The 26322-nt window shown below is 40.8% G+C and overlaps 1 protein-coding gene across 2 annotated transcripts in view; it reads right to left on the reverse strand.

Annotated features, from left to right (window-relative positions):
- CCDC149 (coiled-coil domain containing 149) overlaps positions 1-26322 on the reverse strand; it is a 140992-nt gene that overhangs the window by 15755 nt on the left and 98915 nt on the right. Inside the window, exons 10-12 of one of the 2 annotated variants that reach the window (XM_037829512.1) lie at positions 9658-9734; positions 8302-8334; positions 3612-3728 (exon numbers count right to left, since the gene is read on the reverse strand). In XM_037829512.1, coding sequence (XP_037685440.1) covers positions 3612-3728; positions 8302-8334; positions 9658-9734 — 227 coding nt within the window. The remainder of the gene's footprint in view (positions 1-3611; positions 3729-8301; positions 8335-9657; positions 9735-26322) is intronic. The other variant, XM_037829513.1, reaches the window with a different exon arrangement.

Raw genomic sequence — 26322 nt, forward strand, 5'->3', positions numbered from 1 at the left:
TCCACCAGCACATTAAAAGAATTACACGCTATGATCAAGTGGGATTTATCCCTGGTGTACAAGTTTGGCTCAACATAAGAAAATCAATTAAAATAATATACTACATTAATGGAATGAAGAAAGAAAACACATGATCATCTCAATTGATACACTAAAACAGTCATCTGACAAAACACTGTATTCCTTTTTGATAAAAACAGTAGAGCACCAGGAATAGAAGGAAACTTTCTCAACATGATAAAGGGCATATATGGAAAAACCTACAGATATCATTATACTTAATGCTGAAAGATTGAAAGCTCTGTCTCTAAGATCAGGAATAAGACAACAATGCCTACAGTTACCATTGTTATTTAATATTGTGCTGGAAGTTCTAGCTAGAGCAATTAGGCAAGAAAAAGAAATAAAAGACATCCAAATTGGAAAGGAAGAAATAAACTTTCCCTATTTGCAGATGACATGATTCTATATACAGAAAACCCTGAAAAAATTCACAACAAAGCTCCTAGAGCTCATGCATGAATTCAGTAAAGTGGCAAAACATCCAAAAAATCAGTAGTGTTTCTAAACACTAGTAATGAACAATCAGAAGAAGAAATCAAGAAAAAAATTCCATTTACCATAGCAACTAAAACAATCAAATATCTAGGAATAAATCTAGCCAAGGACTTAAAGGACTTATATACAGAAAACTACAAAACATTGCTAAAAGAAATTAAAGAAGACCTAAATAAATGGAAGGACATTCTATTTTCATGATGGAAGACTAAATATCGTCAATTCTACGCAAAGTGGTTTACAGATTCAACACAATCCCAATAAAAATTCCAACAACCTTCTTTGCAGAAATGGAAGGCCAATCACCAAATTTATATGGAAGGGTAAGGGGCTCTGAAAAGCCAAAGCCATCCTGAAAATGAAGAACAAATTGGAGGACTCACACTTCCCGATCTTACAACTCATTACAAAGCCACAGTAATCAAAACAGCACTGCACTGGCACAAGGACAGATATATAGACCAAAGGAATCAAACCAAGAGTTCAAAGATTAATCCTCTCATTAATGGACAACTGATTTTTGACAAGGGATCAAAGACCACTCAATTAGGAAAGAATAGTCTTTTCAGCAAATGGTGCTGGGAAACCTGGATATTCATATGCAAATGAATGGAAGAGGAACCCTATGTCACACCATATACAAAAATCAACTCAAAATGGATCAAAGACCTAAAGTTAAGTGCCAGAAATATAAAACTCCTGGAAGAAAAAGTAGGAAAGCATCTTCAGAACCTTGTGTTAGATAAGGGTTTCTTAAACTTTATACCCAGAGTACAAACAAGGAGAGAGAAAATAGATAAATAGGATCACATCAAAATAAAACACTTCTGGGCATCAAAGGACTTTATCATGAAAGTAAAATTACAACCTACACAATGGGAGAAAGTATTTGCAAACCACATATCCAAGAACAGTTTAATGTCTAGACTACAAAAAGAAATCTTTCAATTCAACAACAAAACCCAATTAAAAAATAGGCAAAAGATTTGAATAGACATTCTCCAAAGGTATACAAATGGCCAAAAAGCACATGAAAAGATGCTGAACATCACTGGTCATCAAGGTAATACAAACCAAACCACAATGAGATACCATTTCACACCCAGTAGAATGGCTACTATTAAAAAAAACAGAAAATTAAGTGTGGGAGAGGATGTAGGGAAATAGGAACACTCATTCTTTGCTGGTAGGAAAGTAAAATAGTACAGCCACTGTGGAAGAGAGTTTTGTGGTTCCTCAAAAAGTAAACTATAGAATTACTATAAGACCCAGCAATCCCACTTCTAGGTATGTACCCAAAAGAACTGAAAGCAGGGACTTGAACAGATACTTGCACCCCTATGTTTGTAGGGTATTATTCATAACTGACAAAAGATGGAAGCAACCCAAGTGTGTCCATCAACCAGTGAATGATCAATAAAATGTGGTATATTCACACAATGGAATATTATTTAGCTCTAAAAAGGAATTTAGTTCTGATACATGTACAACATAGATGAACCTTGAAGATAGGTTGAATAAAATAAGCCTAGCACAAAAGAACAAATATTTTACGATCTCATTGATATGAAATAATTAGAATAAGCAAACTCGTAGGGTTGGAATCTAGAATATTGGTTACTAGGATTTGGGGTAAGGGTAGAGAAGAGGGAGTTAAGGCTTAAAATGTACAAAGTTTCTATTTGCAATGATGGAAGAGTTTTGGTAATGGATGGTGGTGGTGATGGTAACACAACATAGTGAACATAATTGAAATTACTGAATTATATATTTGAACGTTGTTAAAAGGGGAAATGTCAGGTTGTATATGTTACTACAATAAACAATTTAAAAAAATCCATGGAACTGCACAAGACAAATAGTGACCCTACATTAAATCATGGACTATAGTTAATAGTCCAATTATAGAAATGTGCTTTCATGAATTATAACAAATGTATAACATCAGTGCAAGATGTTAATTGTAGGGTGGCATAATGGGAACCTTGTATTTTATGCCTGAATTTTCTGTAAACCCACAACTTCTCTAATTAAAGAAAACATCTAAGAAATCAGGGAGCAGCTTAGCTGGGTGGTGCTGGCTCAGGTCTCTTATGAGATTATTAAAAATGCTGCAGTCTTCAGAAGGCTTTATTGGGTCTGAAGGATGTGCTTCCAAGATGACTCACTCACACGGCAGATGACTAAATGCCTCAGTTCCACGCCACACGAACAGCACATTGGGCTGCTTGAGCATCCTCATAGCATGGCAGCTAGTTTCTTCCAGAGTGAATGATCCAAGAGAGTGAGAGAGCAAGGCAGAAGCCATAGTGTCTTTTATGACCTAGCTTTGGAAGTCACATATTTGTCACTTCTGCCACAGTCTATTTGCCATACAGACCATCACTGATACAATGGGAAAGACTATACAGGGGCATGAAAACCAGGAGGTGGGGATCCTTGGGCGCCATCTTGGAAGCTGGCCACCACACTGTGGGTGGATGAAGAAGACAAGTAAAACTTAGAAGGATGTGAAGGGTGGCTTTGTTGAGGAAAAAAAACTGCCACATGGGAAGCGACCTGGCTTTCACACCTATTGGCTCATCTGGCACCCTAAATGGGTCTTTGATACCCTTCAAAATACCCCAGAGTCTAGAAACTGTGTACCTAGTAAAGGAAGGCTTTCTTTCTCCATCCAACTGATTCATAGCGTATTTACCATGTAACAAGCAATGTGCCAAGATATCACTGAGGCTGGCATCGTTTCCTCATTATAGGTGAGGAAACCAAGGATTCTGTCACCAGCCCAAGTTCTCACAACCAACATGATGTGCAGCCAAAATATGAACCCAAGTTGCTTGATTTCTGAGCCCTTCCTCTTAACCTCTATGTCACATGCCAAGGGTGCATGGACTTGCATTCTTCCGCTAGAACACACAAACAAAGAGGACATGGGGGGAATGAGCCAGTGGTACCCCAGAAGATGTGGGAAGGGAAAGCAACTGATGTCTCCTGAGCCCCTCCTTTGTGCCAGGCACAGGCCAGGAAAGAAGAAGAAATTGAGGTGTGCTTACCATCCCTGGGATTCACTTTGCTCTCAGTGGGCTGCTCAATGAATTTCAGCAGTGGGGATCTCGATCTCTGCATGGTGGGAAGAGTGGGGTCGCTGAACAGGATGGTGTCCTTGCCTCCTGTCGAGGAAAATAGGAAAATGATGTGACATTTCATCAGTGGAGCTGTAGTTACATTTTCTCCCACATATCTAACTGGCAGTTTGGAGTAACAATGTACCCTCTTCATTTATGGGTAAAGCTGTAGAAGGGAGGCCAGGAGGCCCGTCTTGTAATGTGAGGACAGAGCAGTGAGGGGCCAGGGCCAGCTGTCTATGATTAAAGATGGTGATTCATTCCTAAGAGTGTGGCCAAGACACGGCTGCCACAAATGCCACCATTAGAGGGCCACTTGTCATGCTGGCAGAAAACTGAGTGGCTGTGATCTGGCTGAGAAAATAATGATACTGCAGAGTGCTTAGGAGTGTAGTGTTTGGAACCAGACGACGGTGTTTGTGTTTTGGACTCCTCTACTCACTAGTTGGGTGACCCTGGGCAAGTCACTTAATCTCTGTGGGCTTCAGATTTCTCATCTGTAAAACGAGGAAGAAAAACAGCACCCACCTCTTATGGAGGTCGTAAGGATGAAACAGATGGATTCATGCAAGGTGCTTAGGCATTTAGTCAACGTTCAGTAACTGCCACAGGTTGGCATTACTACTCTACAGTGTAATCAGCACTTCTGTAGTAACTATACCTAATTTAATTCAATTTGGTAATTTAAACCAAACAACTCTGTCATAAGACAGGTGCCTCAAATTATCAAAAATAAACATTCATTTACAACAAGGTCCCACACCAGCCAAACCTTTCTACCTGTTAGCATGAACTCCCTATGTGGACAATAGAAAGCTGGAGGCAAATAAAAGGAGAAAAGGAAAACTATCACAGTTCTACTTTGGAAGCAAAGGCAAGTTATGGAGGTGAGGACATGCATTTGATGAACGCAGACACACAGACATGAAACACATGGACATGAAGTGAAGCTGATTCAAGTGGTCAGTAAAGCCCAACAGGCAGGATTTGAGCCCAAATTTTGGTCCACGAGGCCTCAGGGGATTCTCTGGGTGGGAACCACCATCCCATTTGTACCAGGATACGTTGGTGGCATGAAAACCCCAAGGGACCATGGGCCCAGCCTGTGCTCTGGTCTCAGGTGTCTGACTATCAGCAAGGCCCTCTCTAAAGCTGTATGAAGCCAAGTCACTCAGTGCCTCTGTGGGTCGGATCAGAGACTCTAAAATTCTGTTTCAGATTCAGCAAAGTGCAGGATGATATTGGTGTGGAGATGGTTACTCTTTTGGAGATCCAGGTGAACTTTGGATGTAACTCAAGCATTATACCTCTGATTCCCTCCTGTCTGTCTATAATACTGTCTTCCCATTAGGCCATGTTTATTAGCTTTGGTTTCCAAGACCACAGTAGAGAGCTCAGCTTGTAGTAGGTGCTCAACAAACATCTGATGAATGTCTGAATAAATGCCTAATGCATTCTTGAGAACCCTGAAATCTTGGAGGGCATGAGTGCTTGCTGCTGCCTCAGGCAGGTGGGGGGTGTTATTAACAGGCATAGCTCCCCAGTTTCCCTGCTGAGGGTCCTCCTAGAAGAGTGGGAACCTGCTAGAGAGCTGACCCTGACATTCTGCACTAGCACAGCTATTTCCATGTTTCCTGTGGAAAAATGCCAGAAATCGTCAGGGCCACTGTCTGGGGAAGTTTCCTAAAGGGAACCTTTGACCTACAGCATGGGATGTTGTTAACAAGCTCTAAGAATCAAATCAATGCAATCAGGTTTCCCTTTGAGCAGCAGAGAAACAACCTGGAAACACCTTGATGGATTAATTAATAGTGAACCAGCCTTTGGTTACCACAAATCAATGGCAAATGCCTCAAATTGGATTTCATTTGTTTTCTCTTCAGCAAGGCAATGGTCACTATTTTCAAGACAAGGAGAGGACTGCATTCTTGGTTCCTCTTTCTCTAGCAGATGAGTAGGCAACTTTCTAGCCCTCAAGGACATAGTAAGAGACACACACTGCCCCTCTGTTTTCCAACAAGCCTTCCAAATCTCCTCCGTCTTGGTGGCCAAAGAAACAGAATTATGGTCAGAGTTGGGAGTTGGGTGCAGCTGAGTGACACAAGGCAGCACAAGGAAGGCCCTCAGCCTTTCCTGTTACAAGGAAGTCTTTAGGCAGAAAATCTTCTTGGCCCTATCCAACCACTCAGTCATCATCCATCCACAGTGGACTGGTAGCAGTAACACTCATTGTCTCCAAAAATCTGAGCAACAAATATTTAGAGGAGAGTAATAGGAACCACCACTCACCCCATGCCCAATTAAGGAGGGGGATGGGGAAAACATAAATACCTCTCTAAATCTCTGCTATGAGAGATCCTTTCTTGATATTAAGGTAAAATGCCAAGATTTGATCATTCTTGCAAAATGTTTCAAGGATTTAAAGACCTCCCTGTGAAGGCTCTTAGTTCGATTAATCATATCTCATTGTCCAGATTCCATCAATGTTGAGTAAGCTGAGCTCTGATCTGGTGGTCTTCTGTCTTGTAGTTTCATCTCAGTTCTTAGAGGGGAGAGAGGATGGTGAGTGGAGGCCAGAGCAATGCACAAACTATTGTCAAAGTACAACTAATGGAGACAGTCAAACAAAGCTCTTCAATTCAACCAGTGCTTGAGTTTCTGGAAGCTCTCCTGATTGTTTACTGCACAAAGTCCCTCATTCCTTTCTCCAAAATGCACCAAGTACTTTCAAAACATACATTTTCCTCCTCAGGCTGATGCCTGGAGTGGAGGAGAGAGAACTAAAGTGAAAAACCCAAAGAGTCAGGCTCCGCTCTTGCCAGCTTATTTCTGGTCTTCAGTCTTTCTTTCCAGAGCGTGACTGCATCCAGGAGACCTTCCCTCTGAGCCACCCAAGCACCTTTCTTCCTGCAGAGGTTGGCCAAGGACTGAGAGAAGGAAAAACTCTGAGGAGGGTGACAGGAGGGGAGCCTGGGGAAGGTGGAGGGGCTTCCTTCTTAAGAGGCATGGCCAACCCAGCCCACCTTCTAGCCTCTTCACAACAGCCCCATGTCTTTTCCACCTGCAGGCTGTGACATTTGTCAAACTTGTTTAACTTCTGTCTACTTCCCAGCAGGATCACAAATTTTCCCTAACTCAGCAAACAACATTAAAAGTGCTATATTGTTGTTTAAGAGACAGGGCAGAAGAGGAGAGTCAAAGGAAACTCATAGCATCCTTGAAACACAACAGTAATTCTGCCTTAAAGAGAGGTAGCTCCTTCACCACTACCCTTCAGGTTCTCAGAAGATTATTCTGGCTTCTGAATCCCTCTTTTCCAATCAACTTGCTTCCTGAACTAGTCCCCAGCTGGTCTAATCCACCCCATTCCTCTCTTCTCTGAAGTGTAGATCCCCACCCTTCAATGGAAGAGCACTGAAATGAAAATCTGAAGACCTGAGTTCAAATACCAGCCTTTGTGGCCTTAGTAAATCATCTAACTTTCTGGGCCTCTGTTTCTTTATCAAAAATTAGGTGAGTAGACTAATCAGGAAAGGAAAAAAGGTTTTGTCTCACATGTCAACTCTGACCAGGAAGTGGATTCCTGGAAAGCCGATGTCAAGGATGATTTTGAGAGCCACATCTGAGACGAGCAACGAAGAACCTTGGGATTGATTAGCAATGTCTGCCGTTGGCATGGGAATAAGTGTGGTGCAATATATGTCCAGTGTTTGCTGTTTTCTTATGCTTTCAATTGTCCTTCTAGGTTTAGCGTTCTGAGTCCTCACATCGTTCCCTCACACACCAATGTCTTTATCATCCATTTAGAACAGAGTTTTGTATCACTCTGTTCTTTCCTCTTTCTGCTTCATATATATTCATCTTGCTTTCCTATTTGGGTGGTAGATTCTTGGAAAGGATGGGTAGGGGGGTCATGGGCATGCCTAGAATGCTTGGTACAGCCCTGAGTTCATAAAGCCGATGCTCAAAATGTCATAAACACATTGATGGACTGATTTATTGGAGGAGGCACTGATCCTTTCAAGATGCTGATAAATTAGAGAACGTTAGCAATCCTCTGAAACTACTGGGACTAAACCCTATGATGTGACTCCTACTTGGGGAAAGAAAGAAGAGGAAAAAAAGGGACATACAGTCTCCTGCTCCACTATTCAGCAGTTAAATGGAGACACATGAAACAATGAGCAGACAGAAGGGACTCATCTGATTTACATTGGAAGAGGTCCTTTCCCCTCTTTCACCGTAGTTTGAAAATGATCACAACATGATGCTTTATTGTAAAATCCTCTATCACTGCACGAGGGTAATGCTATTGGGGTTAAAGAAACTCTGTTAGCTCTGGGGAATTGCCATGCTCCTTCCTGTCCTCCCACTTTGCATCTATGTGAAGGCCAAAGATTAGAACAAACAAGACCATGGCATAAAATTCATTTAGCCAGCTCCCTCCAAGCTAATTTTACCATTTAATATTTGGTTTCTACTAACTGAATTCTTTTTCAATTGGCTATTCTAATCAGAAAGGTTCAAGGATATATAGACAATGCATTTGTACTTATTTACATGCAGGAATGTACAGCTGAAATTAGCTATAGAGACAAGTATTTCAAATAGAACATACTCCCAAATCCCACTGAAACATTGTAGCTCAGGCCTTCCGGCAGCAAAAAAAAAAAAAAAGGAAAGAGAGAATTGTTATTGCATAATAGCCATCAGACATCTAACCTAGCCCAAACAACACCAGAGTTAGACAATTCAGAGCATTTTCTTACACTTATTCAACTTCCATCCTCTTATATAAAACATTCTGAAGTTTCAGTAAGTCATTTTGAAAAAAATAAATCAAAACTCCAGTACATGCACAGAAATGACAATCTACTGCACAAATGAACGATATGTTTGCCCGACTCTGTTAAAATTGAATGCAATAAAAGAAAGGCCTTCAGAGAAGATAAGGTTTTAACCACATCAAAAGGTTCTTGTACAAACTGGATCATTCAAATCCCCAGGATGGCACTTGCCACTAATTAGTTCTGTTAGGTCTTTTGACATCAAGTTCAAGGCATCTCTGCTGAAAATTCCAATTTATGAAACACACTTCCAGGCAGTCTAAGGTGGCTATTCAGATTCACATTAAGAAAAATTGTTGTTGCTGCTGCCCACCTCCCTGGGGCAATTTTCATTTATCATACGTTACAGGGAAGCAACTGATATGATTCAAGGGTAGAGGAGACTGGCTTGCATATAAAGGTTAGGTAACTAAAAATATATGTGCAGCGTTGCTTCCAGGGAAAGAGGAGGTGGTGGAAAATGATAAATATAAGTTTCTGAAGAGTGTAAAGACAAAGGAGAATAGCTGAAGATGGTCTCATGAAGGGGGTATTTTACCAAGACAAATGGGATAAATACAGCTAATTAAAGCCAAATATTAGTTTCCTCACACCGCGTTCAACTGTGAAAAATCTCCACCGGAAATTCTGATTTTCAAACTACATAAAAATGGGATAGAGGAAGGGAAGAGAAGCAGGGGTGGCAGATTTTGTGAGGTGCACTGGGAGTAGGGAGTTTGGTTAGAAAAACTGTGGGTTCTTACATTCATATTTAGGACTGATTATTAGATTGAATGAATCTTTATAAGATACTTATAGGTTAAAAGTGAGACAATACACTATATTCACAAAGTTACAAAAAAAAAAACATAAAAAGATACATAAAGAGACCAATTTCAGAATCTGGGTTAATAAACTTGATAGTTCCACAGATGAGAACTTGAATATTTATTGTCTTTTCCTGATTTTCCCTCTTGAATGCAAGTTTCTATATTTAAAGCACTTATAGATTTCTCAGTAATGATTGACTTCAAATAAAAGACACGTAAAAAGGTGGAAAACTTTCTTTGAAAATTATCTGGGAGCTCCCTTTTTTAAAAAACAAACCAAAAAAAAATGGAAAACAGTTTTCATGAAGTTCTACTTACCTGGAAGACTCCACAAACCAGAAACTTCCAGAGTTCTTAATTTTTTCTCCAGTTCAGCCACCCGATTTCCAAGGATTCTGGAAAAGGTTGAGAAAACGGTAACAGAGAGATTAATGAACGTATTGTCAGCTCTCAGGGCTGTAAGAAGGCACCTGGGAAACTTGCTAGTGCCTTAAGAGGGAGGAAATGGTGTGAGATCTAAGATATATGCTAGGAATAGAGGATGCTTACCAAAGTGTGCATAATATACACACTCTGAAGGTAAATATGTAAAAAATATAAAGTGATTGAGTAAAGAAATACTGAAATGTTGCCACTGGAATGAGTCTATCCCTCCCCCAGTTAGCTCCTCTGGGAAGTGAAACAGTTATTACACTGCTGCCCAGCATCTTACAGAATTTCTATTTGGGAATTGCCCATTGTTTAAGATGGCAATTAATTCTAAATATTCTTAATTGTATGACACCTTGATTCTTTGGGCCTGGTTCTGATTTTAGAAACGGTCAAATATAACAAATAAGGTGGGCGAATACTCCAGTAATTAGTGCCGCTTTGGGTCAACAAAATAACTAGATCTGGCCCAGATCTAGGTCCAGGCTATGTCTTATCAATACCCATATCTTTGATACCTGGCACAATGCCTGGTACATGATAAGTGTTCAATAAATACATTTGATTAAATAAATGCTTTTTTTCATGGCTTGTAATTATCTACAGAAAGAGTAAAAATAAAGGCATTTCAAAAGCACTTTCAATAATTGCAGAATCATTAGAACTGCTTTCCAAGGTGACCATTTTGAAGGGTAATACCCACCAGGATCTATAAACTCGGGAATGTGCATTTTAAAACGATCATACCGTTTACTTGGAAGTCAAATTTTGTCTATATGCACGAATAATCAGACGTAAATGTGGGCATCTATTCCCCCTCCCTTACTCTAGTTGGGAAACGATTTGATAGTCATCTAAAACTCCAATCACTTTCCATTGGCCTGGAAATAGAAAAACTAGTCTTTATTTTATTTGGGGGATTTTCTTGGCATTGCTGTGCTAAAATGATGTGGAAATCACCTTCATAGCAAAGTTTCAATTCCCTTCAGCGGGAGAAATCAGAACAGCCGAGTTGTTCTCCCTACTTCTCTTTATGTTCCAGAGATAGCTGCACACTCCCACGTGCAGACAGAGACATGAATATGTATATATCTGCACATAAATATGGCTTGGGATTCATCCTTATTTTACCTGAATTGACTCGCAGCATCTTAATTAATATTCCCTTCGAGTCCACAGAAAACTCTTTGACGTTACTATGTGATTTTCTTCATCTAGGTATCTAGAGCTTTTCTTTTCTGCTTTTCCTTAAGTCTTAAATTCTGCATAGTCTCTATCAATTATTTTCCGTTTTCGCTCCATTTGTTGGGTCTGTTCTGCTTCCATGCCGCTGACCCTTCAATAAACACCATTCTTCGTAATCTCACTTTCAGTGTTTTGCTCACACCTTCTGATCCCAGCTCCCTTTTCACCAGCTGATAGGTTTGAGATGCTATCGCAACAGTGTTCAACTTGATGCCTGTCTCTTAACAGGTTCAGATCATCTGTATGTGGCCGGCGCTTGGAAACAAAAGATAAGGCTTAACTCTTCTGGGTATTCTGGGGGAGGCCACCAGGCAGTGTTCGAAAAGGGTGATGTGGCAAAGAGGCATTTGCTTGTATTTCTCCTGTTTTCCCCGAGAACCACAGCCTTATCTCCCAGAAATGGGTCTGAGGTGAAGTTGCTGGTCCCCCCAACAATCTATTCTCAGGGAGCCTATGGAAGTGTGTTGGGGGTGGGGGGCTGCTTTCTCCTTTGGCCTGATCCTCCCTGGCATGTCATGCAGGGCTGGAGGTAGTAGAATGGACCCAGGAGCAGTGTCTACCAGTTATAATAATACGAACACCACCAACACAAACAGCAGCCCACCTTTCCCCCAGAGTCCTTAGTACAAACAAGAGACCATGCTGAACAACTACCTAACTTAGGTTTCCTCAACTGACCTGACAAAAATCTTGTGATATAGATTTTATTATTAGCCTTCTTTTACATATGTGGATGATAAGGAACAGAGAGATTAAGCTTCTTGCCAAAGGACACACAATTCATTGCAAACCAAGCTCTCTTTTCCCAAACTCTAGTTTCCTCACCCACCATGCTGTACTCCTCCATTAGGAAAAGGAGGCACTGAAGTTAGTCAACTTGACCAAAGCCACATGCAGTACTCAGTTGGTGGTGAGTCTATTTGAACCTGGGTCTAAATTTGCCTCTGGAGAACATTCTCTTAACCAGTTCCCCATAACGACTCTTTAAAATAGGCCTCCTCATATTCTTCTCATGCCTGCAGCAAGTACTTGTTAAAATATGGATGTAGCCTCAGTTGATTTGCAAAATATAACCCAAGATGCTCCAAATGACCAAATGTTTTGAAACATCAACAAGATGCTTTGAACTCCTGGAGACAAGAGAGTCTAGAGGAGTCCTAATTGTTGGCAGTGCTTACAGATGGAGAGAGTAGAAGCAGGAACGAGTGTCAATTCAATTCAGTGTGACCAATTCAACAGCCAATTATTGAGATCCAACTCTGTGTAAAGCACCATGCTGCAGGTTGTAGGGAGAGAAGCTGAGCCTACCCCTGTATTTGAGGGATTAAAAATCTGGTGGGAGGAGGCGGGGCAAGATGGCAGACTGGTGAGCTGTATGTTTTAGTTACTCCTCCAGGAAAGTAGGTAGAAAGCCAGGAACTGCGTGGACTGGACACCACAGAGCAATCTGACTTTGGGCATACTTCATACAACACTCATGAAAACGTGGAACTGCTGAGAACAGCGAAATCTGTAAGTTTTTGCGGCCAGGGGACCCGCGCCCCTCCCTGCCAGGCTCAGTCCCGTGGGAGGAGGGGCTGTCAGCTCCGGGAAGGAGAAGGGAGAAGTGCAGTGGCAGCCCTTATCGGAAACTCATTCTACTGATCCAAAATCCAACCATAGATAGACTGAGACCAGACACCAGAGAATCTGAGAGCAGCCAGCCCAGCAGAGAGGAGACAGGCATAGAAAAAAAAAACACGAAAAACTCCAAAATAAAAGCGGAGGATTTTTGGAGTTCTGGTGAACATAGAAAGGGGAAGGGCCCTGAGGCGCATATGCAAATCCCGAAGAAAAGCTGATCTCTCTGCCCTGTGGACCTTTCCTTAATGGCCCTGGTTGCTTTGTCTCTTAGCATTTCAATAACCCATTAGATCTCTGAGGAGGGCCCGTTTTTTTTTTTTTTATTTTTTTTTTTTTTTTTTAATCCTTTTTTCTTTTTCTACAACAATTACTCTAAGAAGCCAATACAGAAAGCTTCAAAGACTTACTATTTGGGCAGGTCAAGTCAAGAGCAGAACTAGGAGAGCTCTGAGACAAAACGCAATAATCCAGTGGCTGAGAAAATTCACTAAACACCACAACTTCCCAAGAAAAGGGGGGTGTCCGCTCACAGCCATCATCCTGGTGGACAGGAAACACTCCTGCCCATCGCCAGCCCCATAGCCCAGAACTTCCCCAGACAACCCAGTGTGACGGAAGTGCTTCAAATAACAGGCACACACCACAAAAACTGGGCGTGGACATTAGCCTTCCCTGCAACCTCAGCTGATTGTCCCAGAGTTGGGAAGGTAGAGCAGTGTGAATTAACAAAGCCCCATTCAGCCATCATTTCAGCAAACTGGGAGCCTCCCTACACAGCCCAGCAGCCCAGAACTGCCCTGGGGGGACGGCACTCACCTGTGACATAGCACAGTCATCCCTCAACAGAGGACCCGGGGTGCACGGCCTGGAAGAGGGGCCCACTTGCAAGTCTCTGGAGCCATACGCCAGTACCAAGGACTTGTGGGTCAGTGGCAGAGACAAACTGTGGCAGGACTGAACTGAAGGATTAGACTATTGCAGCAGCTTTAAAACTCTAGGATCACCAGGGAGATTTGATTGTTAGAGCCACCCCCCCCCCTCCCTGACTGCCCAGAAACACGCCCCATATACAGGGCAGGCAACACCAACTACACACGCAAGCTTGGTACACCAATTGGACCCCACAAGACTCACTCCCCCACTCACCAAAAAGGCTAAGCAGGGGAGAACTGGCTTGTGGAGAACAGGTGGCTCGTGGACGCCACCTGCTGGTTAGTTAGAGAAAGTGTACTCCACGAAGCTGTAGATCTGATAAATTAGAGATAAGGACTTCAATAGGTCTACAAACCCTAAAAGAACCCTATCAAGTTCAGCAAATGCCACGAGGCCAAAAACAAGAGAAAATTATAAAGCATATGAAAAAACCAGACGATATGGATAACCCAAGCCCAAGCACCCAAATCAAAAGACCAGAAGAGACACAGCACCTAGAGCAGCTACTCAAAGAACTAAAGATGAACAATGAGACCATAGTATGGGAGATAAAGGAAATCAAGAAGACCCTAGAAGAGCATAAAGAAGACATTGCAAGACTAAATAAAAAAATGGATGATCTTATGGAAATTAAAGAAACTGTTGACCAAATTAAAAAGATTCTGGACACTCATAGTACAAGACTAGAGGAAGTTGAACAACGAATCAGTGACCTGGAAGATGACAGAATGGAAAATGAAAGCATAAAAGAAAGAATGGGGAAAAAAATTGAAAAAATTGAAATGGACCTCAGGGATATGATAGATAATATGAAACGTCCAAATATAAGACTCATTGGTGTCCCAGAAGGGGAAGAAAAGGGTAAACGTCTAGGAAGAGTATTCAAAGAAATTGTTGGGGAAAACTTTCCAAATCTTCTAAACAACATAAATACACAAATCATAAATGCTCAGCGAACTCCAAATAGAATAAATCCAAATAAAACCACTCCGAGACATATACTGATCACACTGTCAAACAACAGAAGAGAAGGAGCAAGTTCTGAAAGCAGCAAGAGAAAAGCAATTCACCACATACAAAGGAAACAGCATAAGACTAAGTAGTGACTACTCAGCAGCCACCATGGAGGCAAGAAGGCAGTGGCACGATATATTTAAAATTCTGAGTGAGAAAAATTTCCAGCCAAGAATACTTTATCCAGCAAAGCTCTCCTTCAAATTTGAGGGAGAGCTTAAATTTTTCACAGACAAACAAATGCTGAGAGAATTTTCTAACAAGAGACCTGCCCTACTGGAGATACTAAAGGGAGCCCTACAGACAGAGAAACAAAGACAGGACAGAGAGACTTGGAGAAAGGTTCAGTTCTAAAGAGATTCGGTATGGGTACAATAAAGGATATTAATAGAGAGAGGGAAAAATATGGCAAACATAAACCAAAGGATAAGATGGCCGATTCAAGAAATGCCTTCACGGTTATAACGTTGAATGTAAATGGATTAAACTCCCCAATTAAAAGATATAGATTCGCAGAATGGATCAAAAAAAGTGAACCATCAATATGTTGCATACAAGAGACTCATCTTAGACACAGGGACACAAAGAAACTGAAAGTGAAAGGATGGAAAAAAATATTTCATGCAAGCTACAGCTAAAAGAAAGCAGGTGTAGCAATATTAATCTCAGATAAAATAGACTTCAAATGCAGGGATGTTTTGAGAGACAAAGAAGGCCACTACGTACTAATAAAAGGGGCAATTCAGCAAGAAGAAATAACAATCGTAAATGTCTATGCACCCAACCAAGGTGCCACAAAATACATGAGAGAAACACTGGCAAAACTAAAGGAAGCAATTGATGTTTCCACTAATTGTGGGAGACTTCAACACATCACTCTCTCCTATAGATAGATCAACCAGACAGAAGACCAATAAGGAAATTGAAAACCTAAACAATCTGATAAATGAATTAGATTTAACAGACATATACAGGACATTACATCCCAAATCACCAGGATACACATACTTTTCTAGTGCTCATGGAACTTTCTCCAGAATAGCTCATATGCTGGGACATAAAACAAGCCTCAATAAATTTAAAAAGATTTAAATTATTCAAAGCACATTCTCTGACCACAATGGAATACAATTAGAAGTCAATAACCATCAGAGACTTAGAAAATTCACAAATACCTGGAGGTTAAACAACACACTCCTAAACAATCAGTGGGTTAAAGAAGAAATAGCAAGAGAAATTGCTAAATATATAGAGACGAATGAAAATGAGAACACAACATACCAAAACCTATGGGATGCAGCAAAAGCAGTGCTAAGGGGGAAATTTATAGCACTAAACGCATATATTAAAAAGGAAGAAAGAGCCAAAATCAAAGAACTAATGGATCAACTGAAGAAGCTAGAAAATGAACAGCAAACCAATCCTAAACCAAATACAAGAAAAGAAATAACAAGGATTAAAGCAGAAATAAATGACATAGAGAACAAAAAAACAATAGAGAGGATAAATATCACCAAAAGTTGGTTCTTTGAGAAGATCAACAAGATTGACAAGCCCCTAGCTAGACTGACAAAATCAAAAAGAGAGAGACCCATATAAACAAAATAATGAATGAAAAAGGTGACATAACTGCAGATCCTGAAGAAATTAAAAAAATTATAAGAGGATACTATGAACAACTGTATGGCAACAAACTGGATAATGTAGAGGAAATGGACAATTTCCTGGAAACATATGAACAACCTAGACTGACCAGAGAAGAAATAGAAGATCTCAACCAACCCATCACAAGCAAAGAGATCCAATCAGTCATCAAAAATCTTCCCACAAATAAATGCCCAGGGCCAGATGGCTTCACAGGGGAATTCTACCAAACTTTCCAGAAAGAACTGACACCAATCTTACTCAAACTCTTTCAAAACATTGAAGAAAATGGAACACTACCTAACTCATTTTATGAAGCTAACATCAATCTAATACCAAAACCAGGCAAAGATGTTACAAAAAAGGAAAACTACCGGCCAATCTCCCTAATGAATATAGATGCAAAAATCCTCAACAAAATACTTGCAAATCGAATCCAAAGACACATTAAAAAAAATCATACACCATGACCAAGTGGGGTTTATTCCAGGCATGCAAGGATGGTTCAACATAAGAAAATCAATCAATGTATTACAACACATTAACAAGTCAAAAGGGAAAAATCAATTGATCATCTCAATAGATGCTGAAAAAGCATTTGACAAAATCCAACAGCCCTTTTTGAAAAAAACACTTCAAAAGGTAGGAATTGAAGGAAACTTCCTCAACATGATAAAGAGCATATATGAAAAACCCACAGCCAGCATAGTACTCAATGGTGAGAGACTGAAAGCCTTCCCTCTAAGATCAGGAACAAGACAAGGATGCCTGCTGTCACCACTGTTATTCAACATTGTGCTGGAAGTGCTAGCCAGGGCAATCCGGAAAGACAAAGAAATAAAAGGCATCCAAATTGGAAAAGAAGAAGTAAAACTGTCATTGTTTGCAGACGATATGATCTTATATCTAGAAAACCCTGAGAAATCGACGATACAGCTACTAGAGCTAATAAACAAATTTAGCAAAGTAGTGGGATACAAGGTTAATGCACATAAGTCAGTAATGTTTCTATATGCTAGAAATGAACAAACTGAAGAGACACTCAAGAAAAAGATACCATTTTCAATAGCAACTAAAAAAATCAAGTACCTAGGAATAAACTTAACCAAAGATGTAAAAGACCTATACAAAGAAAACTACATAACTCTACTAAAAGAAATAGAAGGGGACCTTAAAAGATGGAAAAATATTCCATGTTCATGGATAGGAAGACTAAATGTCATTAAGATGTCAATTCTACCCAAACTCATCTACAGATTCAATGCAATCCCAATCAAAATTCCAACAACCTACTTTGCAGACTTGGAAAAGCTAGTTATCAAATTTATTTGGAAAGGGAAGATGCCTCGAATTGCTAAAGACACTCTAAAAAAGAAAAACGAAGTGGGAGGACTTACACTCCCTGACTTTGAAGCTTATTATAAAGCCACAGTTGCCAAAACAGCATGGTACTGGCACAAAGATAGACATATAGATCAATGGAATCGAATTGAGAATTCGGAGATAGACCCTCAGATCTATGGCCGACTGATCTTGATAAGGCCCCCAAAGTCACTGAACTGAGTCATAATGGTCTTTTCAACAAATGGGGCTGGGAGAGTTGGATATCCATATCCAAAAGAATGAAAGAGGACCCCTACCTCACCCCCTACACAAAAATTAACTCAAAATGGACCAAAGATCTCAATATAAAAGAAAGTACCATAAAACTCCTAGAAGATAATGTAGGAAAACATCTTCAAGACCTTGTATTAGGCGGCCACTTCCTAGACTTTACACCCAAAGCACAAGCAACAAAAGAGAAAATAGACAAATGGGAACTCCTCAAGATTAGAAGTTTCTGCACCTCAAAGGAATTTCTCAAAAAGGTAAAGAGGCAGCCAACTCAATGGGAAAAAATTTTTGGAAACCATGTATCTGACAAAAGACTGATATCTTGCATATATAAAGAAATCCTACAACTCAATGACAATAGTACAGTCGGCCCAATCATAAAATGGGCAAAAGATATGAAAAGACAGTTCTCTGAAGAGGAAATACAAATCGCCAAGAAACACATGAAAAAATGTTCAGCTTCACTAGCTATTAGAGAGATGCAAATTAAGACCACAATGAGACACCATCTAACACCAGTTAGAATGGCTGCCATTAAACAAACAGGAAACTACAAATGCTGGAGGGGATGTGGAGAAATTGGAACTCTTATTCACTGTTGGTGGGACTGTATAATGGTTCAGCCACTCTGGAAGTCAGTCTGGCAGTTCCTTAGAAAACTAGATATAGAGTTACCATTCGATCCGGCGATTGCACTTCTCGGTATATACCCGGAAGATCAGAAAGCAGTGACACGAACAGATATCTGCACGCCAATGTTCATAGCAGCATTATTCACAATTGCCAAAAGATGGAAACAACCCAAATGTCCTTCAACAGATGAGTGGATAAATAAAATGTGGTATATACACACGATGGAATATTACGCGGCAGTAAGAAGGAACGATCTCGTGAAACATATGACAACATGGATGAACCTTGAAGACATAATGCTGAGTGAAATAAGCCAGGCACAAAAAGAGAAATATTATATGCTACCACTAATGTGAACTTTGAAAAATGTAAAACAAATGGCTTATAATGTAGAATGTAGGGGAACTAGCAATAGAGAGCAATTAAGGAAGGGGGAACAATAATCCAAGAAGAACAGATAAGCTATTTAACGTTCTGGGGATGCCCAGGAATGACTATGGTCTGTTAATTTCTGATGGATATAGTAGGAGCAAGTTCACAGAAATGTTGCTATATTAGGTAACTTTCTTGGGGTAAAGTAGGAACATGTTGGAAGTTAAGCAGTTATCTTAGGTTAGTTGTCTTTTTCTTACTCCCTTGTTATGGTCTCTTTGAAATGTTCTTTTATTGTATGTTTGTTTTCTTTTTAACTTTTTTTTCATACAGTTGATTTAAAAAAGAAGGGAAGGTTAAAAAAAAAAAAAAAAAAAACAAGGAAAAAAAAAAAGATGCAGTGCCCCCTTGAGGAGCCTGTGGAGAATGCAGGGGTATTCGCCTACCCCACCTCCATGGTTGCTAACATGACCACAGACATAGGGGACTGGTGGTTTGATGGGTTGAGCCCTCTACCACAGGTTTTACCCTTGGGAAGACGGTTGCTGCAAAGGAGAGGCTAGGACTCCCTATGGTTGTGCCTAAGAGCCTCCTCCTGAATGCCTCTTTGTTGCTCAGATGTGGCCCTGTCTCTCTAGCTAAGCCAACTTGAAAGGTGAAATCACTGCCCTCCCCCCTACGTGGGATCAGACACCCAGGGGAGTGAATCTCCCTGGCAACGTGGAATATGACTCCTGGGGAGGAATGTAGACCTGGCATCGTGGGACGGAGAACATCTTCTTGACCAAAAGGGGGATGTGAAAGGAAATGAAATAAGCTTCAGTGGCAGAGAGAATCCAAAAGGAGCCGAGAGGTCACTCTGGTGGGCACTCTTACGCACACTTTAGACAACCCTTTTTAGGTTCCAAAGAATTGGGGTAGCTGGTGGTGGATACCTGAAACTATCAAACTACAACCCAGAACCCATGAATCTCGAAGACAGTTGTATAAAAATGTAGCTTATGAGGGGTGACAAGGGGATTGGGAAAGCCATAAGGACCACACTCCACTTTGTCTAGTTTATGGATGGATGAGTAGAAAAATAGGGGAAGGAAACAAACAGACAAAGGTACCCAGTGTTCTTTTTTACTTCAATTGCTCTTTTTCACTCTAATTATTATTCTTGTTATTCTTGTGTGTGTGCTAATGAAGGTGTCAGGGATTGATTTGGGTGATGAATGTACAACTATGTAATGGTACTGTGAACAATCGAAAGTACGATTTGTTTTGTATGACTGCGTGGTATATGAATATATCTCAATGAAATGAAGATTAAAAAAAAAAAAAAAAAAAAAAAACCAAAAAAAAAGACATAATGCTGAGCAAAATAAGCCAGGCACAAAAAGAGAGATATTGTATGTTACCACTAATGTGAATTCTGTGAAAAATGTACAATGTTTTATACTGTAGAATGTAGGGGACCTAGAGATACCAATTAGTGGAGGGGGAATGATAATCTAATAAGAACAGATAAACTATGGAGGGTAATCTCAATGTTATGGGAATGCTCAGGAATGATTATGGTTTGTAAACTTTCTTGGATATAGTAAGATCATGTTGGAAGCAATAGAGTTATTTTAGGTTTTTTTTTTTCTCTTATTCCTTTGTTTTCTTAGGGGTTGTTAATTTTCTTGGGGTATGGTAGGAACATGTTGGAAGCAATGTAGTTATTTTAGATTATTTGTTTTCCTTACTCCTCTGTTTGGACATGGTTTATTAATTTTCTTGGGGTATGGTAGGAACATATTGGAAGCAAAGTAGTTATTTTAGGTTATTTGTTTTCCTTAATCCATTGCTTTGTTTGAAATGTTGTGGGGTTTTTTTGGTTGTTGTTTGCCTGTTTGTTTTTAATTTTTTGATAAACAAAGTTAAAAAATTGAAAAAAAATCAGTAGAAAAATGGGAGTAAAAACTAAATGAGAAATAGGGTGGGATGGGGGGATGGTTTGGGTATTCTCTTTTCACTTTTATTTTTTATTCTTATTCTGATTCTTTCTGATGTAAGGAAAATGTTCAGAAATAGATTGTGGTGATGAACGCATAACTATATGATCATACTGTGAACAGTTGATTGTATACCATGGATGACCGTATGGTTTGTGAATATATTTCAATAAAACTGAACTTAAAAAAAAAAAAAAAAAAAAAAAATCTGGTGGGAGACACATATACACACATACATGCACACACACATATACAGCCAGTGGAAGATTTTAATGAAAGTTGTTATTTCTTAAGCACTTATTCTTTGCTAGGTCATTGCCCTAAACACTGCACACACATGATCCCCCTTAGTCCCTTGCAACAATTGATGAGGCAGTTACTATTCTCCTTATTTTGTAGGTGAGGGAACTGGAACTCAGAGGTTAATGCACTAGCTCAGGGTTACCCAGTGTGTAAGCAGAGGAGCCAGAATTAAAACCTGGGCCCGAAAAATTCACAAGTACTTCAGTAGATCCATAGAACAGAAGAGAAGAGATGAATGAAAGATGAGTCCAGAGAAGTCAGTGGGGACTGAGATCATGAATGAGCTTGTCTGCCATATTGAAAATGTCCAGACTTTCATCATGTTGGCTACGTGGAGATACTGAAGGGTTTTACGTAGGAAAGAGACATAATAAAATCTGCAGTTTAGGAAAAGTATTTTTAAAACAGAGTTGAGAATAGAGCAGAAGGAGTGTAAGGAGAAAAAGAAAGACTTGTTAGGAGGGTACTGTTCAGGGAGGTGATGATGGTGGCCCACATGAAGTCAGTGGGGATGCAGGGAAGCCAACACATTGAGGCAATAATAAGGTCAAAAAGGAGTTTGAGGTGCCTGTGGTATATCCCTGTGGACGTGCCAGAAATATGGCCAAAAGGCAAAGATCTGGGAGTGCGGGGATGGGAGTTCAGGCTAGGGTAGGGGATCCACTCACCAGCACGGTGTGAGAAGTCAGAAGAACGGGGGGACTAGAATACCTCCTGAGGAGGCAAGAAAGGCTCGGAGAAGGAACAGAAGGAGAGAGAATAGGAGAGCCAGGGCAGTGTTGGGCCTTGGGAGCCAAGGGGAGAGAGTTCCAGGGGAAGAGGTGGTCAGTATTTTCTTATTCTAAGAGCAGTCTTGCAGGATGAAAGATGAAAAGAGGCCACTGGGAAAACCACATACCCTTGAGAATCTGCGATGTTTCAGGGCAGTGGAAGGGGTGAAATCCAGACACAAGTGACAGTGCTGAGAACAAAAGCAGACTATGAGAGAGTCAAGGCCATGAATACAGAGTAGTTTAGCAGGGAATAAAAAGAGACAGCTAGGGCAGTAGCTTGAGGCATAAACAGGCTTGAGAGACATTTTTGTTGTAGGATGGGGGAGATTTTAAAATAAAGTTTTTATTTTGCTATGGTTTGTTTCAGGATGCGGGAGATTTCAGTATATGTTCACCTAGTAGCCTAGGAAAATTCCCAAGATGCCAGGCCTCTAGGTAGACTTTCCATTCGTAGTTTCTGGTAATCACAACATCACTGAAGGTGGGATTAGGGGATGTGCAAAGACAGAACTCAGGAATTGGCCCCATTGTGCCTCTGTCCTTGCTCTCTGGAAAACACACAGAGAGAAAAACTAAAGAAAGGATTCTTGGGGGAGAACTGGGTCTGAAAAAGGATCTGAAACTGTTGTGTACCCAGTGAAAGACTATGTTATTTTGATCCACTCTGGTGGGTGCAGACTTATTGTCGGTGGGATATTTTGATTGGGTTGTTTCCATGGAGAGGTGACCCACCTAATTGTGTGTGGGACCTTTTCATTAGATTATTTACACGAAAGTGTGACCCCACCCATTCATGGTGGGTCTTAATTAGATCATTGGAGTCCTTAAGAGAACTGAGAGCCCACACAGAGCCAGACTCGTGGAAATGCTTGGAGATGCTAGGAGATGCAGACAGAAGGACATTTGGAGATGCCAAGCTAAGAGATGAAGCCAAGAGTTTGCTCCAGAGAAGGTAAGTGAGAACCCACAGATGTTTAAAGAGAAAGCCACTGGAATCAGAAGCTGAAAGCAACACAACCCAGGAGCAAAGGACCAGCAAACGCCAGTCACGTGCCTTCCCAGGTGACAGAGGTGTTCTGGACACAACGGCCTTCTTCAGTGAAGGTATCCTCTTGTTGATACCTTAATTTGGACCCTTTTATGACTTTAGAACTGTAAATTTGTAACCTAATAAATCCCTTTTATTAAAGCCAATCCATTTCTGGTATTTTGCATTCCAGTGGCTTTAGCAAACTGGAACACAGAGGCTGTGGCTATATGCTGGACCTGGAGATACTCCTCCCTGTCCTCAGCTATGGCCTTCTTTTGCATCTCTGCTCTGGTCCTCTGGCTGCTGGCCAAGATCTTGAACTTGCCAGCTCATTTCACCATTGGCTGGGGAAGGGGCAAAGCAGGGCATAGTTTCAGACATACAGGAAGGATGGAGAAAGGCCAATACATCTTTACATACTAACCACCATTCCCCAAAAGACAAGGTTATGGGCTGGTTGGGAAGGACTGGAGGGCTATATGTGGTGTTCAGTGAGACAGTAAAATACCAGTTCCCCTTTTATTGCTGCTTTGCCATCAGTTATTCTCCAGATTATAAGACAAATGAATTCCATCCTCTCTTTAGTGACAGGCAGACACATGCAACTCTTTGGCAAGAAGTACTGCAAGGAAAATACCTATTAATTTAGTATCCCCTCAAAATGCCAAGTCCTAGGTTTATTCGTCACTTCTTCAAGATGGCTCCCACTGGATCGGCTCTCAAGGGTGGGGGTGGGGCTAGTTGTCAGGCAGCAGAGAACCAGTAGGGGGAGCACATGCATACAGAGAAGAAGACTTTATTCCTATGCTTATAATACCCCCCCAAAACAAAGCTGTTTTATTACTTCACTTATAAAGGCTAAATCAAGAGGGGTAACAGCAAGGAGGCCACATTTACTTTTTATTCCTACCCCTTACCCCTATTTGTTGTATAATTAACATTTTCACAGGTCCTCAAATAAAAAATTTATTTAAAGTATGAAATTTACGACCTTCTGGTATTAAAAATGGCACATTACATACTTTATGTGCTGATATGAAACAATCTCCAAAATCAATTGTTATACAGGGAGTTAAAAAGTAAGGCACTGAACAGTGAGAAAAAACTACTTTTTTGGGGGTAAATACTAGCTAGCTACCATGTGTTTTCAAAGAGGGGGGTGGTGGACTATCTATATTTATATAACTATAAAAGAGTATTCATGTGCGTGTGTGTAAATGTATTATGAATTTGCTCATATATGCATCCTCTGGAAAGATTCATAAGAAACAAAGAATGGTAGTTTCTTCTGGAAAGAGGAACTGTGTAGCTGAGATTTTTTGCTGTTTAACTTTTTAAGATTTGAACCATGGGATAGTTCGAAAGTTATTAAATAATAATTGAAATTGAAAAAGGTAAATTAAAATAGAAATAAAACTGGCGCAATGAAAATGTCAGCCTCTCTCAATAGAGGGAGAGGGCACCTGGAGCTTGGGGAACTGGCGTGGTTGTAGTGGGGTATGGTTAGGAGCACGTGAGGAAATCAACCTGTCGGAAGAGGCTGGAGCCCTCTGCAGAGGAGGAAGTTCAGGCTCACAGCCTGGTGAATATGGACTCTGGCAGGCGGCACGGACTCAGCCCAGCTTTCCGGTGAGGCACGTGACATGATCAGACGTGTACCTGAAGAACACAATGTGGCCGGTGGGTATGTGGGAGGGGGAGGTGGGGCTGGGTCTGAGGATGGGGGACCAGTAGGGGACTCTTCTCAAGGAAGAGATGATCATCTGGTGAGAAGAAAGCAGAAAGGGCAGGTAGGAGAGGTGGACTGAAGGGTCAAAGGCCATGGCAAGCATGCTGAAGTGTATAATGAACTAATAAATGAATGCATGAACACCGTAGAACTAATGTGACATGAGTGTTAAGGGAAAGAGAACAAAGGATTAGATTATGATTCAATCATTCATTCAACAGATAATCATGAGCCCCACTGTGGGTCTGGCACTGTCCCAGGCACTGGGAGAGAACAGTGACCAAAATAGAAAAGCACTCTGGCACTGGTACAATGTAAATCCAAGTGATGCGGAAGTTTGTTGAACCTGGGTGATAGGACGACTGGCAGAGCCCATGGAATGGTCTTCAAGAGAGTGCCTTTAATGGCTGCGTAATATTCCATAATATTACAGATAAAGGGTCTACTCTAATTCTAACCATTTTCCAATCAAAGACATTTGGGTTGCTTCCATTTTTTTCATTCTTATAAATGGATCCACAATGAACAAACTTACATATAAATCTTGAGGTGTCATCCTGAAATTCTTCTTCAGGATAAATTCCTAGAAGCAGACCAAAGGGCAAAGTACTTTTAAAGTCTCTTAAAATGTGTTAAGGAATTGATGGCCCAGGCACTTGACACATTGAATTTGAGGAGCTGAATGGATACCAGGGGAAACTAAAAGTTAGAATTGTGGGACTTAACTCTTAATGGGGTGGTGGGGACAAGAGATCTGAGGAGAATCTGCAGAGACTGAAAGGCAAAGACAAGCAGGTATCTTAGTTTGCCAGAACTGCTATGACAAAAACCACACAACGGGTTGGCTTAAAAAACAAGAATTTATTGGCTCACAGTTTTAGAGGCTGGAAGCCCCAAATCAAGAAGCCTGTGAGGCCATGCTCCCTCGTGGAATCTGAAGCATGCTGGCGATGGCTTGCTGCAACCTTTGGGGATCCTTGACCTGCATCTCTGCCTCCATCATTTGGTGATGTTCTTGGTCTCCTCCTGTGGCTTTCTCTGACTTCTGGCTTCTCTGACTGAGTCCAAATTTCCTCCCTTTAAAAGGCCTCCAGTCATATGGATTAAGACCCACCCTGATTCAATTTGGCCTCACCTTAACTAATAATCACATCTTCAAAAGGTACTATCTACAAATGGGTTCACACCCACAGGAATGCGGATTAAGATTAAGAACATCTTTCACGGGGGGACATGACTCAATCCCCAAGAGCAGGAAATGAGGATCCTAGGCAGGGAAGAAGAGCAGCAGACAGCAAAGGAGTAGGCCCAGGGTGGAAGGATGGGGAACAAGGAGGAGGAGGGAAAAGGGAATGAAACAGCAGAGGAAGTCAGAGGAATCCACAGAAGATGGGTTTCAGGGTAGAAATGTGGCTGTATTGTTTCCTGGGGTTGTGGTAACAAATTATTACAAACTGGGTATCTTCAAACAAAAATTTATTCTCTCATAGTTCTGGAGGCTAGAAGGTGTCGGCAGGGCCAGGCTCCTCCAAAGCCTCGAGGGAAGTGTTTCAGTTTCCTAAAGCTGCCAGAACACAATATACCGGAAATGGGTTGGTTTTTACCACGGGGATTCACTGACTTACAATTTACAGTCCTTAGGCCATGAAAATGTCCACC

This window comes from Choloepus didactylus, chromosome 3, assembly GCF_015220235.1.
Source record: "Choloepus didactylus isolate mChoDid1 chromosome 3, mChoDid1.pri, whole genome shotgun sequence".
In the NCBI taxonomy this organism is placed as follows: Eukaryota; Metazoa; Chordata; class Mammalia; order Pilosa; family Megalonychidae; genus Choloepus; species Choloepus didactylus.